Source organism: Python bivittatus, unplaced genomic scaffold (genome assembly GCF_059951505.1).
Source record: "Python bivittatus isolate LINGU-HERP-01145 unplaced genomic scaffold, Pbiv_v1 ctg000610_np1212, whole genome shotgun sequence".
NCBI lineage: Eukaryota > Metazoa > Chordata > Lepidosauria > Squamata > Pythonidae > Python > Python bivittatus.
The window spans coordinates 24,911,943-24,929,775 of record NW_028277088.1 but is presented as its reverse complement, the minus strand read 5'-3'; the positions used below and the strand labels follow the sequence as shown (position 1 = coordinate 24,929,775).

The 17,833-nt window shown below is 37.6% G+C and overlaps 1 protein-coding gene across 4 annotated transcripts in view; it reads left to right on the top strand.

Moving 5' to 3' along the window:
• Positions 1 to 17,438, top strand: part of COL28A1 (collagen type XXVIII alpha 1 chain) — an 83,629-nt gene extending 66,191 nt beyond the window's left edge. For 2 of the 4 annotated variants that reach the window (XM_007425280.4, XM_025164802.2), the window contains exons 27-36: positions 2,176 to 2,244; positions 3,998 to 4,066; positions 6,940 to 7,020; positions 7,202 to 7,237; positions 8,611 to 8,647; positions 10,061 to 10,615; positions 12,334 to 12,512; positions 12,652 to 12,883; positions 16,115 to 16,289; positions 16,518 to 17,438. In XM_007425280.4, the coding sequence (XP_007425342.1) occupies positions 2,176 to 2,244; positions 3,998 to 4,066; positions 6,940 to 7,020; positions 7,202 to 7,237; positions 8,611 to 8,647; positions 10,061 to 10,615; positions 12,334 to 12,512; positions 12,652 to 12,883; positions 16,115 to 16,287 (1,431 nt within the window). In that variant the 3' untranslated portion in view covers positions 16,288 to 16,289; positions 16,518 to 17,438. Of the gene's footprint in view, positions 1 to 2,175; positions 2,245 to 3,997; positions 4,067 to 6,939; positions 7,021 to 7,201; positions 7,238 to 8,610; positions 8,648 to 10,060; positions 10,616 to 12,333; positions 12,513 to 12,651; positions 12,884 to 13,428; positions 13,569 to 13,915; positions 14,032 to 16,114; positions 16,290 to 16,517 lie in introns of those variants that run through there. The other 2 variants (XM_088150624.1, XM_088150625.1) reach the window with 2 other exon arrangements.
• Positions 17,439 to 17,833: the final 395 nt, after the last annotated feature.

The following is a 17,833-nucleotide window of genomic DNA, read 5'->3' as shown; positions in this document are numbered from 1 at the left end:
CTTGTGAGGTCTGGGTATCACAGATTAAGCATGAGTTGCAATGTGCTGCAGCTGTCAAAAGAGCCAATACCATTTTGGGCTGCATCAGTGGAGGTACAGTGTCAAAATCCAGGAAGTGATATGTACACTGGTCAGACTACACCTGGAATACTGTGTCCCATTCTGATGGCCACAATGCAAAAAGGATGCCGTGGAACTAGAAAGAGCACAGAGCAGAGCAAGAAAGATGGTAATGCGCTTGGAGGCTAAACACTATGAAGACTGGTTAAAGGAACTTGGTAAGTTTAGCCTAAAGAACAGAAGGCTAAGTGGATAGATGATACCAGTCATCCAATATATGAAGGGATGTCAGAGGGAAGAAGGTGTGGATTTATTGTCCAGAGCACCCAAGGGTAAAACAAGACCCAATGGGTAGTAGCTTAATAGAGAGAGATCCAAACTTGAAATAAAGAGGAATTTCCTAATTTTGAGAGCTATCACAGAGTCACCCATTGGGGGAGATGGGCAGCATACAAATTTAATAAATAAATAAATAAATAAATAAAATAAAATAAAATAAGCAGTGGAATATCCTGCCTCCTGAAGTTGTGGATGCTCCATCACTGGAAGTTTTCAATAAAAGATTGGACTTTGTCCAGGATGACATGAAGTTGCCTGCACTGGGCAGCGGGTTGGACTAGAAGAAGACTTCCAAGGTCTTTCCAACCCTGTGATTCTATGATTCTAAGCTAAACCTAAAATAAGACCACAGTGTTGTATCAAACTAGGGTGGGGTTGAGTCAGGGAGTTAACAGTATGGATGGTCTGGCACCTGGTGGGAAGAGCATGATCTATTTATATATGGTTATTTTTATTGGTTGTTGTGAACCCCCTAGGACAGTGTTTCCCAACCTTGGGAATTTTAAGTTGTGTGGACTTCAACTCCCAGAATTCCCCAGTAAGGCTTAATCTTAAAGTTGCCAAGGTTGAGAAACATTGTCCTAGGATCACTGTGTGAGATAGGTGGCCATATAACTTCTTTAAATAAATACATTTTAAAAAATAAACTGACCAGCAACAAAGTCATCTGAAGATTGAGTGTGTATTGTCTCATAGGGAGAGGCCAAAGTAGAGGCATAAGAAAGTGGATCATAAGGCCAAGAGTTTCTAACAGTTGAACCCAAGAACGTATTTTCAGTAACAGAACTGAACAGAGGCTACAGTCCTTCCACACCAGGACCAATTCCTGGTTGTTTCTGTGAACACCCACACAACCTCCTGTGCCACTTTGAAAGCAACTCCAGTCTTGTCTGTCCCCATGCCAGCAACAGTATTTGTTTGTGAATTCATTTTTTTTTTTAATTTCAATGTTATGACTCAATTTCCCCCAGTCTTGCCTTCCTCCTCCTTCTTACCCCTAATATAGTGTTTGTGGGCACGGAGGTGATCGAATGAGTCAAGCTGATGAAAGCAGTATTGTACCATTGCAATGCATGTGTAGTGGGATGTCATATATCCAAAAGGGGTGGTGCTTACGATGTTTTGATGAAAGTACTGTAGCAAGATCCTGCAAGTGCCCATGATGGCATCCTCTCAATAGCTCAGAGAAGGTGAACAGAGGAGAAACTGACAAGGATTTTGTAAATTTCTTCCTTCTCTTCAGATGAGAAAGATGCCAAGGTATGCCAAGCTGCTATTTTCCTCGCAGGCTTTTTTTTTTTTTTTTTTTTAATTTTGTGGAGTGAATCTGAAATTTTTGTTGTTGAAGTTGGAATGGGGCGGTGATTTTTATGTCTTGTTCTTAGCATTTCACATCAGACAATTGAAAATGTATACAGACTGACTTCAAATTCTCCTGAGAGTTTAGGAAGTAGAAGTGGTAGTGGTGTGAACATGCCCTTCATTTCAGAAGTCTAAGTGTGTGTGTGGGGGAGGGGGGGATTGGGGCAGGAGTAATTCTGATGTTTGTGAAATAACAGCAATCTAAAATCTTTGTTTATCTGAAGCAAATCATCCAAAGATCAGCCACTGGATCTTAGTTGTCCTTTGATACAATCACACTGTAAATTCATAAAAAATGTAAAGGTTTTGTATTTTTTCAAAACTGACAGGAAGATACTTAATGAGTTTGGGATTTTCTGCAGATTTCTTAAATTCTTATTTCTAACACACACACACCCATGTTTTTTTTAATAGGGTGTTATGGGACAAAAGGGTTTTCCAGGCCCGGCAGGTGCTCCAGGAGATAGCATACAAGGAAGTAAGGTAAGAGTATTAATGCTAGGGAAGGCTTTTGAAAATAGGTCAACCTCCCATGTTTTGCATAGCTATTTGTTTTATTGCTGAATTTCCCCTTGAATTTAAAAACTCCAGCTGACTGGCAGATCTCAAATCCATTACATTTATATCAACGTATATTCTTAAATATAGCCTAATAGGGTGGCCCTGTGGCTCTTTAGAGAGGACAGTCCAGCATCCATAACTAAAATATTGCCAGGAGGTCATCTTCTATGGGAAAATATCCTCTGTTTCATGGTGGGGAACTAGTTGCCTTCCAGATGTGGTTGAACTAGAGCTAGCAGACTCAGCCAGTGTGCTTTAAGGTAACTGATGCTGGGCACTGTAGTTTGACAATATTTGGAAGGCCAGCAGACCTGCAGACCTTTTAATTGAAGGGCTAGCCAGTTTCAACTGAATTTAAGAGAAAGGAAGACAAATAGACTCCCTAGAATCAGCTCTTAGGTCTTGGACCATGGACTGAACAAGCACAAGAGGCATTGACTTTCCCATTATGATAAGATAACAGCTAGTCCAAATTTGTATCAATGCATAGAAATTAGCATATGCAAATGAAGGCCTGTTGGAATTTAGGCAATCCTAAATTTGTGGAGTTGGTTGACAACCATTAGGGAAGACAGTGATCTAACTGAATGTATGTTTGAACATATGCATAGGCCATCTCCATCTGTCTGTCTGCCTGTCTGCCTGTCTAACTGTCTAACTGTCTATCTTGCCTTCATGCCTTAATTTTTAACCTGTGGCTCAGGACAAGCCAAAAATACAAGCTACTTTGCCTCTACTATTTTCTAGAGTAGAGCACAAATGACCTTCCAAATGTCTCTACCCAATCTGTAATGAGAAAAGTAGAGGGAAAGAGAAATTCTCCAGTCATTTCTCAAGGACAGAACTCCTCCTTACCAATGATATTGCCACTGTTGTTGAAAAAGCCCAAGCAAGGAAGCCTGCTGCAGAGATCTGTGTTTATCTTTTGCAAAAGATGCAGCGATATTGGCATCCGTTTCCTGGGAAAATGTCCTCATTTGGCCAAGGGAATATCAGAGTTATGTCTTTCTTTGTACTTTCCTAAAACCCCAGGATTCAGCAGTTTGGAGTTTTTGAAAAAGAAAACAGAAAATTGCTTTCTGTTGTTCAATAGCTGTATCATTATAAAACATCTGTGTTCCAGTCCCTGGGCTCATATATGTAAACACTGTTCACTGGAAACATAAATTCACAGGTTGAATAATTATTTGTTTTTTGCTTACATTTAACTCAACGGCTCTGTAGGCAACTGACAATAAAACTGTGCTACTGAGAGGGATATAATAACTTGCTAAACCTCAATAACTATAGAGAAGGTTCTATATGTTTGCTTTCTGTAAGTTTGATAAAGGTAGATATTTAACAAACATAGCTATGTGTACACTGAACTCCAAGCCCAAAAGATATAAAACTGAACCACCTCTGATTTAAACAGAAAATGACTTAGAGTCAGAGTAAAGAGTATACAGCTCTCCATATATCTCTGGATTCTTAATTTCCATCAGCCCAGTTGGCAGAGCCAGTGATAAAAGATTATGGGCACTGGAGGCCAGCTTTATCGGGATCTATAAAATTCTTTCCTATGACCTAAATGAATACCGAAGAGCAGAGGTTTCTTTAGCCTGCTAAATATTACAGGGCAAGATAGATCTTTTGCAAAGGTAAATCTGGAATTACTCTTCCATGTTATTTTCAGGGAGAGCAAGGAGTTCACGGTTTACCAGGACCAAAGGGCTCCATAGGAATTGGACTACCTGGTCCAAAGGTAAGAGGTTTGCCTTTCAACAATCAGATTAAATGTTCATTGTATACCTTATTTAGGAATACCCTGGTTACTAACACTGATGGCGCTTTTCCAATTATCTTACTGAATCAGATTTCAGACTGTTCATAGAAAAGTTTTCCTACAGTTTTATTTTTTAAAAAGGCAAGTATATATACAAATCTGAATTTCTTCCTCAATTTTTATTCAGGATGAGGTTTAGAAGTGAATCAGGGTCTCCCCCCTCCCCTGCCCCACATTATATACTGGAAACAACAGGCCAGGATTCCTATGAGCAGTAATACTTTGTTTCTTGAAAAAAATAACAAAACATCTCCTGCAACAGAGGAGCAAGGGGATTGTTAGATTATGCTTTTATCATGCAGTCAACCTGCCTTGTTTATGGAATTTTACAGTGTTCAGTTTGCTTATTTGCTTGGACTTCCATGCTGCTGATTGCCATGGGTTCAGAATGGCTTAAGAATTGCCAAAGATAGGGTTAGAAACTTCGCATCACTCCTATTAACTTCTGTTGGTAATGCTATCCTTGGAGTTAGGCTAAACTTCCACATCTCTAAAAGGCTTCCTGAAGAGCCAGGTCTTTAACTTTTCTAGGTTTTCTTTCTTGCATTCTGTTAAAGAGGAAAAAACATAAAGCTACAAAACAATCTTGATTAATAGCTTCAGGGATTATACATCTGAAAATGCCTAAGACCATTATTGCCTATCATCTTTTGAATGGGTAACATAAAAACTAATACATGCTAATGACAGTTCATTGATGGTCCTTTAGAACCAGATCATCAGCCCTTTGAGGTAGGTCAGGTCAGAAAACAGTGCAAGGACCACAGGAATAGTAATTTATTGTTTCAGGGTATAATAACGGAATCTTGAAAGCCTCTGCACCCTCTTATACCAAGCAGAATCAAGTGGGGTTACTTTGAGTTTCTTTTTCATACCTTCTCTTTTCCCAGGACTGAATAGTCTTTTATTTTCCTTTACTTGTTCCTGCACACCTTCTTCAAGGTTATCTCCACGTTCTCTACAGACTTCAGAGTACAGAAATATCAAAAGCTCATTTACTAAATATGAACCTGATCTGGTTGATTTAATGTGTTCTGAATGTATTTGATCCTTCATATCTTGAGCCCCAGGCAGGTCCTGTGGATCACTCTCTGTGTTCCACATGCTGCACCTCTGCTGACCTGTAACAGTTCTGTCTTCAGGAAGGTAGAGGTTAATGGAGGCTCATTCCAGTATTTTTTATAATAGTTTTATTATAATTAATGTAGGCTACAGTTTATTACTGATTTCAGCTGGTTCTTACAGGATTCTTTGAAAAAGAATTATTATTGGCCATAAAAGTGAGATACAAATCAAATAATAATAACAGCAACAGAGATAAGATTTGGCCATTAAATACAATATCAATATTTGAAGTTTTATTTTCTCTTAGGAAGTTTAACAATAAGAACATATAAGAACATTCATAATCAAACTAAACACCTACCTAGTTATTCACCTACATAGTGACCAACTAGATGCCTATAGAAAGTTCAAAGTAAGAAAACAATTGCATAGGCATTCAGTTAATCAATGAAGCAGAATCAGTAGAATCAATACACCATAACGGGTGAGATCCGTAACTCTTCTGTAATTATATTCTATACAACAATCCCTACTTACTGGTTGCACTAAGAGAAGAATTGTATACTGTGTGTACGTATATAACTAACTGCTCATGTGCAAGTTCCAAATCAAGCAAAACAGAACAAAGCCAGCCAGTTTCCACAATATGACCTTGAGCATATATTCACAGTTTTCAAGCAGAACAACAGGAATTGCTTTGAAGTCCTGAACCTCATTGATAGAGAACCAGAGAAACTATGGAATGAAATCAAAGAGGTTGTCAAGGATGAATGTGAAAAGAGACTGCCAAAGACAAGAAACAGAAGAAAGCAAACAGGATATCAGAAGAAACAGTGCTAATTGCCAAGAGAAGAGAAGCCAGAGCTAAAAAAGACAAAGATTTCAGAAAGGAACTTAAGAATTTCAAAGACCTGTTAGAAGAGACAAAAAGCAGTAGTATGATATCTGTAAACACACTGAAGATGGAAACAGACACAGAAAAACAAGAGAAGTCTTCCCAAAGAACTCCAAACTCAGAAGGAGGTTTCAAGCTTATGGATGTATGGTAAAGGATGTCAACAGGCAGGTAGTAACTGATTCAAAGAAGATCAAACAAAGAAGGAAGGAGTATACTAAAATTCTGTACAATAGAGATGTCAATGTCCAAGATACCTTAGAATGTATTTCCTATTTACAAGATGTATTTTAGAATTAGAAGATGAAGTTAGATTAGCATGCATAGCCATTACCAAGTTGGAAGCCTACAGGAATTGATGGAATATCTACAGAAATACTGCAGTCAACAGAAGAATCAGTAAAGGTTCTAACCAAACTGTGCCAGCAAATCTGGAGAATGGCCCAGTAGCCAACAGATTGGAAGAGATCAATTTACATACCAGTACCAAGAAAAGGAGACTTAACAATGGAAACATTACTCTAGTAATGAAAGTCAAGGAGTATAGTGAAAAAATGCTGTGATGTGTCTATGCATACAAAGACTCCCTATTGAGTAATTAATAGATTTAATGAAAAAAGCTGGATATCAATTGTACTTTATTGCAGTGATTGTGCAGAAAGGTGCTAGGGTAGATTATTTTGTATAACTTTTCTTTATTCTAGCTATATTTGATTTGCATAACTCAACATCTTTCTTCATAAGAAAACCCGGTAAAATGCACTGAATTAATATTAAGCTATGTATTCCTGTTATTTATTCGTGCTATTAAAAGAATGTTCTGTCTTTTTAGGGTGACTATGGAGAGAAGGGAGATCAGGGAAAGAGAGGTAACAAAGGAGAAATTGGAGAACCCGGCCCTCAAGGACCAAGGGTAAAGTTTAAATATTTTACATTGGGTTGGATCTAGACTTAGTCATACAAAGAGCATCTATTGAAATCAAATGGACTTTGGCACACCTGACTTACTCTGAAGCCAACCCATTATTTATATTACATGACAACAATATGTTGCACAAGACTGTGAAATAAAGTGCCATTGTTGTATATTTTAGGGATTTTCAGGACAAAAGGGCGAACCTGGTCTTACTGTAAGTGCAACTCTTATTTGTTTATATCAAAAGATTACTTTAGAGGAAAAGTCACAATTAGCACAGCTTAAGTATTTCCTTTGCAAATGTGTGAAATTAGAATGGAAAAGAACCAGCTCCCTATGCATAATTATTAATTAATTAATTCAGCTTAATTTCTGGGGGGAAAAAGTCTGCACACATATGAAATATATATAATGTCAGAGATCTTACAAACAATCTCTTTTAGATATCATGCCAGCAGTTGCAAATAATATTTCATTCACCATTAACATACATTCAGAATAATATCTGAATAATGCTAGGCTGGAATTTACCAGTATTTGTAATGTATTTGCCTAAAGCAAATAAAAAGCAACCACACAATTGTCCATTAAAATATATTGAGAACTTACAGGCGTGTTTAATGATAATATATATTGGCTGTGTCCAAGCAGCTTAAATAACCCATTTAGTTGCTTCCCCATTAACAGACTTCCATGTGGTAGCAGTACATATTTTCTGGTGATCCACTCAGTAAGGAGTAGCTATATGCTAAGTCTGGGTACTGGAAGGCATGTGCACGGAGGATACTGGAAAGGAAGATCAAGGCTATCAGGAGGGAGGGACTGCATTCCAGGAGAGGGTACAGGGCAAGCACTTTCTCAGCCTGCAGCAGGACCGTGAGAAGAAGAGGCTTAGGCTAGCCCCTCCCTAGAGTCTCACAGGGTATATCCACTAGTTGCTTTAGCATAGGTTTAGTCTGGTGAGATTCTGTCTTTAGGGTGTAAGCTAATAAAGGAACAATACTGGACTGCACTGCCTCATCATTGTTCTTGGGCTGGGCCTGACAGTCTTCCAGGCCATAGCAAAGGAAGCTTGGAAGTAGCCACTATTGATTTTTTTTTCCCACCAGAGCAATTTTTCAAAAAACTCATGATAGCTTGATTGGATCAGCACCATCCTGGATAAGGTTATCCAGCTTCTACCTCTTTTTTATCCTTCCTTACCCTCCCTCCTGAGTGGTTGAAGGAGGAGTGAAAACTAAAATCTGATAAGAGATGGAATTCCTAGGGAAGCCATATTTTTTAAAGGCCTCTCTAGGACTTAGGCTCAGAAGAGAAGGGACAATTAACCTTCCAGTAAACTATTCAGATGTCATCTAACCAGGGAGAGTTATGTTAGCCTTACCATAAAGTAAGGCTAACATAACTCAAGGGCTATCTGAGTCAGTTGCCTGGTTGGGGTATCACACAACATACTCTTCATCCCCCCTCCCCCCAATGACTCAATTAAACATGCTGTATAAATATGGCCCACTGAAAACTATTTTTAAAAATACCTATGGCATTTCTAATTCTGAAAGACCAAATTAAGGGGTTGCTCTTTTTCAGAAAGAAGAAATAATCAAACTCATTATGGAGATATGTGGTAAGATCTACTTAACAAAAGAAATCATTTCACTGTAGAAACCATTTTTGCTTAAAGAATTTAAAATCTTATCAGTACATATTAGGTGGGGCTAAAATCATGAGCGGAAGGAAAATGAAAGATAGCTTTGTTCCACAAAAGCTTGGACAAATATTCATACAATGCTTTATGTTGATAATCTATGGAGTGTTTAGTACAGTAGAGTCTCATTTAACCAACCTTCGCTTACCCGACATTCCGTCTTATCCGACGCCCCTAAAAAAAACACAACACGCATAAATCGGCAACGAGAAAAGTGTGCCGCTTGTTTGCGAGCATGAGTGTACTCTTTCTTGTTGCTCCTGATGGTGTGGCACCGCAACGCAAAAATCGATTGCAACAGGTGCAGCGGATCGGGTTTTTTTTTTTTTACCGCACTCAATTGTTATTGTGTGTTATCCGACATTTTCGCTTATCCGACGTTCTGCCGGCCCGTTTATGTCGGATAAGCGAGACTCTACTGTACATATCTTGGTGCTCTCACAAAATGGTTACCACAGCGGGTGTAGCTAGTCCCAAAACTCAGTCTAGCTTCTAAGATGCTCTCTTATCATCCCAGATTATGTCTGTCTTTTTCTGGGTGTGTTAGGAATACCTAACCAATTAAGTAAAACAAGATACCTTGCTAGGCTGTGTGCAATCTGTGTGCTAGAGAGCATTGCACAAGACACACACACACACACACACCAGAATTCTAATATTGTTATTCTAAGTAACAATGTACACATTTACTTGGACTGGGGTCTAAAAGCCACACAGTTACAGGAATTATCTGTAGGAGAGCTACTTGCATGTTGTCAGGAAAAAAGGCAGTATTGGAGATGATAATTTAGGGTAAAATTTGCACATGTTAATTTATATGACTTTTTTCAAATTTGGAAATTATTGTTATAATGTAAATTGAACCTGTAAAGTGAAACTCTACATTGTTTCTCTGTAGTGGAGGCATTTCCATGAGCTAATCATCTGTGTGCCTGCTGCTCAATCTTCTCTCTAGGCATTAATATTAGATGGGCAGCTTCAAAACACTGGTTTTTATCAAATCAAATTTGAACCTGATTCAGTTCCTTGAAAGAGAGGTCTGAAAAATGCATGGCCACCTGATTGTAAGCTTTTTTCAATTTCTCAACTATCCGTTGGAGGGAAAATGGGCTTGCTTATTGATTGATTGATTGATTGATTGATTGATTGATTGATTTGATTTGATTTGATTTGATTTGATTTGTATGGGCGCTCATCTTAAACACAACTCTGGACAGCTCACATGAGAAATATTTTATGTGTGTTTCAGGTTTGGGGGCTCTTATTAGTTCTTGGGAAATCATACAGGCAACACATTGCTTATACTTTTATTCCATCTCCCACTTATTTCAGGCTGTGGTGTTAAGTGTAGAGAAAATCCTTTGGAGCTTGTGTTTGTGATTGACAGCTCTGAAAGCGTTGGGCCTGAAAACTTTGAAAGGATCAAACGGTTTGTGAAAACCATGATCGATGCTGTTACAGTCAACCAAGCCACAGCTCGTGTTGGCATCATCAACTTTAGCCTCAAAGTAGATGTGGTGTCCACACTGCAGCAATTCCCTTCCAAAGACAGCCTAAAAAGTGCCGTTGATGCAATGCAATACCATGGGGAAGGCACGTACACTGCTACAGCGATCAGCAAAGCCATTGATATATTCCAGATGGCTCGACAAGGAGTTAGAAAGGTGGCAGTTGTAATAACAGATGGGCAAGCAGATCAACGTGACCCACATACATTGGAAGCTGTGGTGAAAGATGCCCATGCCCTCAACATAGAAATATTTGTAATTGGAGTGGTACATAAGACCGATCCCAATTTTGAAAATTTTCGAAAAGAAATGGATGTAATTGCTTCTGACCCAGACAGTGAGCATGTCTACCAGATAGATGACTTCATGACTCTGCAAGGTAAGAGCGGTATCCTTTACTTGGACTATGGTATTCACATGGCTAAATCTGTGGATGTATCACACTATTAAATGTTTGATGATGAGAAATCTTTATGTTATTCATTTGTCAGTTACCATTTTAACCAGGACTTATTATAAGCTTTTTAAAGTTCACCCTCTTGCAAAATAAAGATATTGAAACTTCTCCAGGGATGATAAAGAGAAAGCTCATACCACATGCCTTGACTTTCCTCAGGAACTAAGGTATCAAACAGAACAAAGATGCAGAATGTACCTACAGCATAATTAGATCTAAAAAGTAGAGGCCCTGTGAAAATGAAGAAATTGTTGCATGGGGAATTAATGGAACAATCACAGTCAGTAGCAGACATTAAGTACAGTCTTTCGAGTATTAGTGCCTGGAAATGAATTGCCTGAGATTTCTGCATAGGTGATATGAGCATAACAATTCAAATTTATCAGCTGGGAAAGAGCAGCCATTTGCACTACGCTAATTAGATTTTATGAACATTTTCCCAATCATCCCAACGTAGAATGCATTGCAGTAATCCTGCCCCTGCCTTGGAGTCATCTTAGTATAAACAATACCCAAGTTTCTGCTTTCCATTAGACAGTACAGCTAGTGCTAAAACTGATAAAATGCATTCTGGGTCATGGAGAATCTGGTTTCTATGTCAGGTCCAGAAGCAACTCCAATAAATAAACCTGTTTTTTTTTTTAATAGGCAAAACATGCATTTCCCAGTTGAGTCCTCTTGTTATCAGTTCAACCTGATGGAAGAATTGATAACATCAATGTATTCACCTTCACACATACACATTCAGTGATATCCCTTTGATTGCTGATATTCTTAAGGCAATAAAATGCACTTCCTTAGGGATAGATAGAAAGCTTTGTTACTTTTTTATTTGATCTACTGTGCTGCAGAATAGTTTGCTTTGTAAATCTATACTGTAGTTATAGAATAACAGTCAAATTGGAAGGTCAGATGATGGAGTTATTTATTTAAACTCTGATCATCTGAAACACATAGAAAACAAAGAAAGACATCCGGATCTGCTTCTCTTGTTCCTACTCCAAACAGATGGTTTTCTCTTCCACTGAGCTCCAAATCAAAGGATTTAGCCAAATGCAAAACTGGCATTGAGGCTACAAGAAAGTAAGTAGGAGCCACTTATGCTGTAAAAAGGGACACACACTCAGCACCAGAGATACTCACCTTTTCTGAGCCGCTTTGAATTTTGAGAATGTAAGGTAGAGTAGAGAATGTATGGTAGATCTACCATATATATTTGGTATGTATGGTAGACCCACTCCCTAAATGGCTACCACTGACCCATTCAAAACATTACTGTCAAAACACACTTATTTACTAGAAAGCAAACTATCTGTGATCCTTTGCCAGTGAGATTTTGTGGGACCCAAGGCATTCCTTTAAATAAATAGATGCTAAAGGCTGGTATTTTGCTTTGCAATATGCCACCTTCCTAATGTTTTTAATTAAAATATGTATTTTTAAAAAGAGGGAATGGGAAGCTAGTGAGCCCCTAGGGGGGTCCGAGCGCACGAGTGCTTCTGAGTATCACATTGTCTTTCCCTATTCAGTACCCATTACATTTATAAATGGGCAAAAAAGGTAATCACATCTAATCTTAAGTAATTCCTATTTATATGCATTTCCACTGTATAATACCGTTTTCTTTTTCATATGTTTAGCTCTCGAGGATAAGATCTTCAAACAAATTTGTGAAAATAATATCAGTTCCTACATCACCGAAGTGCTCAGTTCAGCTCTTTCTCCAAGATTTGAAACCAGTGAACGTGGCAGTCAGATAGACAAAATTGATTCTCCTGGACCATATGTCCCCCCACTTGAGCCAGAGACTATTGATTCTGTAAGTATTCCTAAAAATGACATTTGTATAGGAGGGATGAAACTTTAATGATAGAATACATACTTTCTACAAGTCAACAGCCTTTGAATTGAGCATTGCCAAATTTTATTACTGTTTTTTTTCTTTATTGTAAATATAGTTTTCAAGGAGACCCAGTGAGAAAGGAGCATCGTATCTGGATCGGGATCACAATGTTACCTCAACCTCTTCTAAGCATATCCCTGAGCATCGTAGATGGCCAGTCAGCCAACAAGATTATCTGGAATCTACCACTCACCATCCGGATCTTGCAGTTACATCTGATGTAACTAGACAAGTGCAACTTACACCAGCCGTTATACAGCTTCCTAGAGTAATACATGCTATGAAAGGTATGGTAGTGTTCTAAAGTTGAAGAGGTACAATGGAGGGATGGACATAAGAGGACAATTTTCTTTCTCCTCAGAGGAATCACATATGAGAGTTTCTAATATCAAAAACCAAAAGGGTGTTGGGTAATAAGATTAAGAGAAGACAAGAAATATAAATATCAACCTTTATATGTATTTCAAAACATACAAAAGAGAAAAATTAGGCATAAAATATATCTTCAACAATACATAAAAGTAACAAGAAACAAATAAATAATATAATACAAATATACCAAGACAGCAGGGAATTAAGCAGTGAGCCTAAAAAGGAAAAATCAGAAAAGGCAGAACAAGTAAGAAGAAGAAGACTTCTCTTATAGAGAGTTCGCCACCTGATCCAATTATGTTCACAGCCAAAAAGCAATCTCTTGTTAACTGTATAGTTAATTCTATTAAAGCTGTAGATCTTGCAAATATCCAACAAAGGGGAAATTCACAATTGCTTTGCTTCTTTCCTTCCTTTCTTTTGCATTGGCACTATTCACATTACTTTCTTGCCCTAAAAGTCAAGGCAATCAGGGAGCCAGAGCCCAGGAGGACAATCAGGACCCACCACTTGTCCCTGGAGTTTCTTCTGCCAGCCCATGGAGTGCATTGTAATCTCATGAAGATACTTAGCAGGGAGGCAGAGGAGCAGCTAGCACAGGCAAGTCTGTTTGGCACTGGAATAACTTTCCCTGCCAGCCCAACCTTGTGTACTGTACTTTATCTTGTATATTCATACGCCCAGCTATACCTAGCTGTTGCAAACCTTCTCTGAAACTTCAGTCCTTACCTCAGTGTTGTCCAAACTTGGCCACTTTAAGATGAATGGACTTCATGCTGGCTGGGGAATTCTGGGAGTTGAAGTCCATTCATCTTAAAGTGGCCAAGTTTGGACAACACTGCCTTACTTGATTGTGATGACAAACATTTCCACATTTTGTAAACTTTGGTAGGAACTTTATTCCCTTTGAACTCAGCCTGTGCTCACAATTACACCTCTGCTTACAGGATTTACAACTCTAAAGCTGCTAGTTAATGCTCCAGCCTGAAGAGCCAAGACAGCCAGTGGTGAATGTTTTTTCCAACACAGACCAGGAATGTTGGCTCATTATGTTCAATAAAGGCTTAACACTGTACATTATTTTGTGTGCTGTTTTTTTAAGCAGAACCCTTTTATCTGTTAATGGGACTTAGATAAAACTCAGATCACATTGTAGGTCACGGTCCTGTAGGATTAGGGATAATTCTAAAGGATTCACAAATTTTCTCTCACCACTATAGACTTAATTAGTCTCTAGGTGGAGATACAATGCTGGCTTATATCAATATGAAGGCACTGCATGTCAGGATAGGCTAGAGTAAGAAACATACTAAATTCAATAATCCCTTCACAATTTCTGGAAGCATTTATTTATTTATTTATTCAATTTGCATAGCTGCCCATCTCACGTATGTATGTGACTGGGCAGCTCACACAGTAAAAACACAAAAAACAAATACAATTAAATAACCAAAACAATAACAACAAAAACACATTATATTAAAAACCAATAGTTATCTAAACACCTTAAATCCAACTTATGACATAAGCCTTTGTACCAAAATGCACATATAGGATGGAGTCCAACTTCTTTGGGCATGTCATGGGCATATTTTTTACTGTTTGTCTAATCTTGATTATGTGTTTTCTATTACTTTCTGCTGGCTTTGAAGACTTGCCCTTTACTCAACTCCTCCTCCCTTTTTAAACACACCTTGTGAAAACTATGCAGTTGTATATTCATCTAGCATATACACTGTACTACTAAGTACATACCTTCCTCTTTAATTATTTGTCACATATGAAAAATTATTAAGACTCAGTTAATGATGTTGAGGCTCAAACTGATATGCCGTCAAGTAATGTTTTGTCTATGTGTCAGAAAAGCTCAGGAGAGAGTTCATAGTGAGTAATTGATAAGTGTTGGGTATATTCCTGTGCATACCATTCTTGCTGACTTAGAATCAGATGGTCTGGCTTTTGATAAGACAGAAGCAAATCTTGATCTCAACATATACATATCAGCTATCATATCCCTGTTTTACTTCAAGTGCTTGAGTGGCGACAAAATGAGCTAAACTAAATATAGCACATTGTCTTTGGATAGTGAAAATGTGAGAAGAGACTGAAAAACAACTATGGAGAAATAAAAGACCATGAGTGACTGATCAGACTGCGTATGAGGCATTCTCTCATTTTTGATGCCAGCCCTTCAAGGTAGCCCAGACAGGAAACCAAAACTACAACTGCTAACATTACCTTTATTGTAAGGTTACTGTAACAGAGTCCTGCAAGTCTGAAAGACTCTTGTCTCTACTTTCCAGAGAACCAGGGAGGGTCCTTTGTGAGATGCTTTCTCCATCCCCATTCCTTCTGTGGGCTGAGATATCTTTTGTAAGACTGTTGCCTTGGCTGCGGCTCTTCCTCCTATCTCCCAAGATTATTCTGACAGCCCTTTATATATAATCAACACATTTAAAATGCAAGAGGGGGTTAAATTTAAGTTTCTTCAATTTATTGGTGCTTCCTCTCACATCCCACTCCCACATTTTCTATGCAAAGCAAACCAAAGGGCACAACAGTACATAACAATTAGATTAAGATTACCAATGAAAAGAAAAAAAGATCTCAAGAACAAGTATTTGTGATATTTAAATATTGAACAGGAAAGCCAGTTAATTATTGAGAAAATCTTCATGCTTAAATTCTATAGGCTTATTCTATCAATTACATGTCTACTTAGGGGAAAGTGCAATTGGCTAAAGGGATTTCTCTCAGGTAAGTGTGCATAATTTAAAAATGTACTTGATTGGAATGTGGCCAGAAACCTGAAGGTGAACACACAGTGCAATATCAACCTTTGAATTCTCCAAGGGTTACAAAGGACTGTATTTGCCAGCTAATTAGTGCTATGTACAGCCAGCACTACAGTAATCTTGTTGAACCTGAAAAGGCAGGGGGAAGCTAGGAGTGTCTTGAAAGCAGAAAAGAATGCAATTGTAACGCTTGATGTGGACTCCTGCTTACATTTCCTAGTTAAAAATACAGGCAGTGACAATGATTTATAGTAATAAAGTTGCACAGACAAGATTATTGTCTTGGCATTTCAGCTTCTATAGAAGTACAGCAAAATCAAACAAACAAAATTATGCTGTTCTGTTTTTCAGAAGCTGGGTGTTTAGAACCAATGAAAACTGGAAGCTGCCGAAATTATCAGGTGAAATGGTTTTATGCCAAGGATACAAATTCTTGTGCCCGATTTTGGTATGGAGGTTGTGAAGGCAACCAGAATAGATTTGAAACCGAACAGGAATGCCAGGCAATTTGCGTTCAAGGATAAAGGTAAGTAGGATATCTTAAATAAATGGTAGTATTTATAAATTTCATTTATTTTTAAATAGTCATGCAAACCTTTTCCTTGACAAAGCATTTTCCTAAATGTGTTCCATAAACACATCAGCTGTTTAGGGTTGCGTTAATTTGAACTGTATGCTGTCTTCTTACAGATGTGTACAAGTAAATTTGCTGATTTTTAAAGAGTTAACATTAAAATATATTTTTCTGTTACAGAAATCTCAAGATTTTAGAAGAAAATGAAGCTAAAGTTTGCATAATCATGCTAAAAGAATTTCAAATGCTGTATTAATAGTACTTCTGTAATATACTTGGTGCTTTTATGAAGCATTGACAGAGTTTATAAAGCACTGTATCTTTATAGAGGATAGTTTTACTTGATAAAAAGCAGTTTACACATTTATGCTTATTGTTCAATATTGCAGGATTTTTAATAAGCCAGATATCATGGATTGTAACAATTAGTCTTAACAGAACATTGTTTTCTATTATGTGGAAATGAAAATATTCTGTACCACAATCCGGACCACCATCAGAAACTGCAACAACAACAAATGGAAAATTATATTGGAGTATAGTTGGGAACTTTCAGAACAGAATGTCTCTCTATAGATACAGCTATATAGATGGACTTTTCCCACATCAGGGCATATCTAATATTGCAACTAAGGATAATGAAAATCTGGTTGTTTTTTTCCCTTCTGTAATTTAACTTCAGGAGCCAAGATCCAGCTATAACTGTAAGCAACAAGCCATAGAGAATAACTGATGGCTCTCCACATGTGTCCTGTTCATATCAAGACACCATCCTGCCAATTCAGTTAACACATTTAGATGAACATCAAGTGTGGCTTCTTATGCAAAAATCTCTGAGTTAATCAGGACCAGTATTTTTAAAGTTATTTTTGTTAAAGCTTACTCCATATTCTCTTGTTTCTCAGGGGTCTTATACAAAAGAGCAAAATAAATTCATAGTAAATGTCAAAATCAATTATAGAAGAATAGGGAAAGCACTGAAAGATGTACATAAGTATATTTTTTCATACTGTATTTTTCTTTTAAACCTTACCTCTGCACCAAAAGTACTGTATATGCTAAAACTGATGAGTGATAATTAAACTGATCATATGAACAAAAGAGCTATGTTTTATTTGAAAGTGTGGCAACGTGAACTTTTCTTCATAATAAACTTAAATCAATTCAGCTAAAAGATAAAAATGGTAGAATTAGCAATGAATATGACTATAGAGCATACAGTGGCTAGCAAAAACTTGCCAGGATTTCAGGTTGATTTTTTCCCCCATATCTACAAGGTGATTCCAGGAACTGAATTTGGGACTGTCTGCATCTAAGGTATCGTCTCCAATATTTCCCTAGACGGCTTTCAGGTATATTCAAATTCCAGCAGCTCCTTTTTAGATATCAACCACTGGATGTTTTAAACAAATTTAACGGGCAGTATTGTTTGTATATTTTAATATTTGTAGAGTTGTTAAGAATAAATAACCCACAGGCTAGATGAAACAATGCTC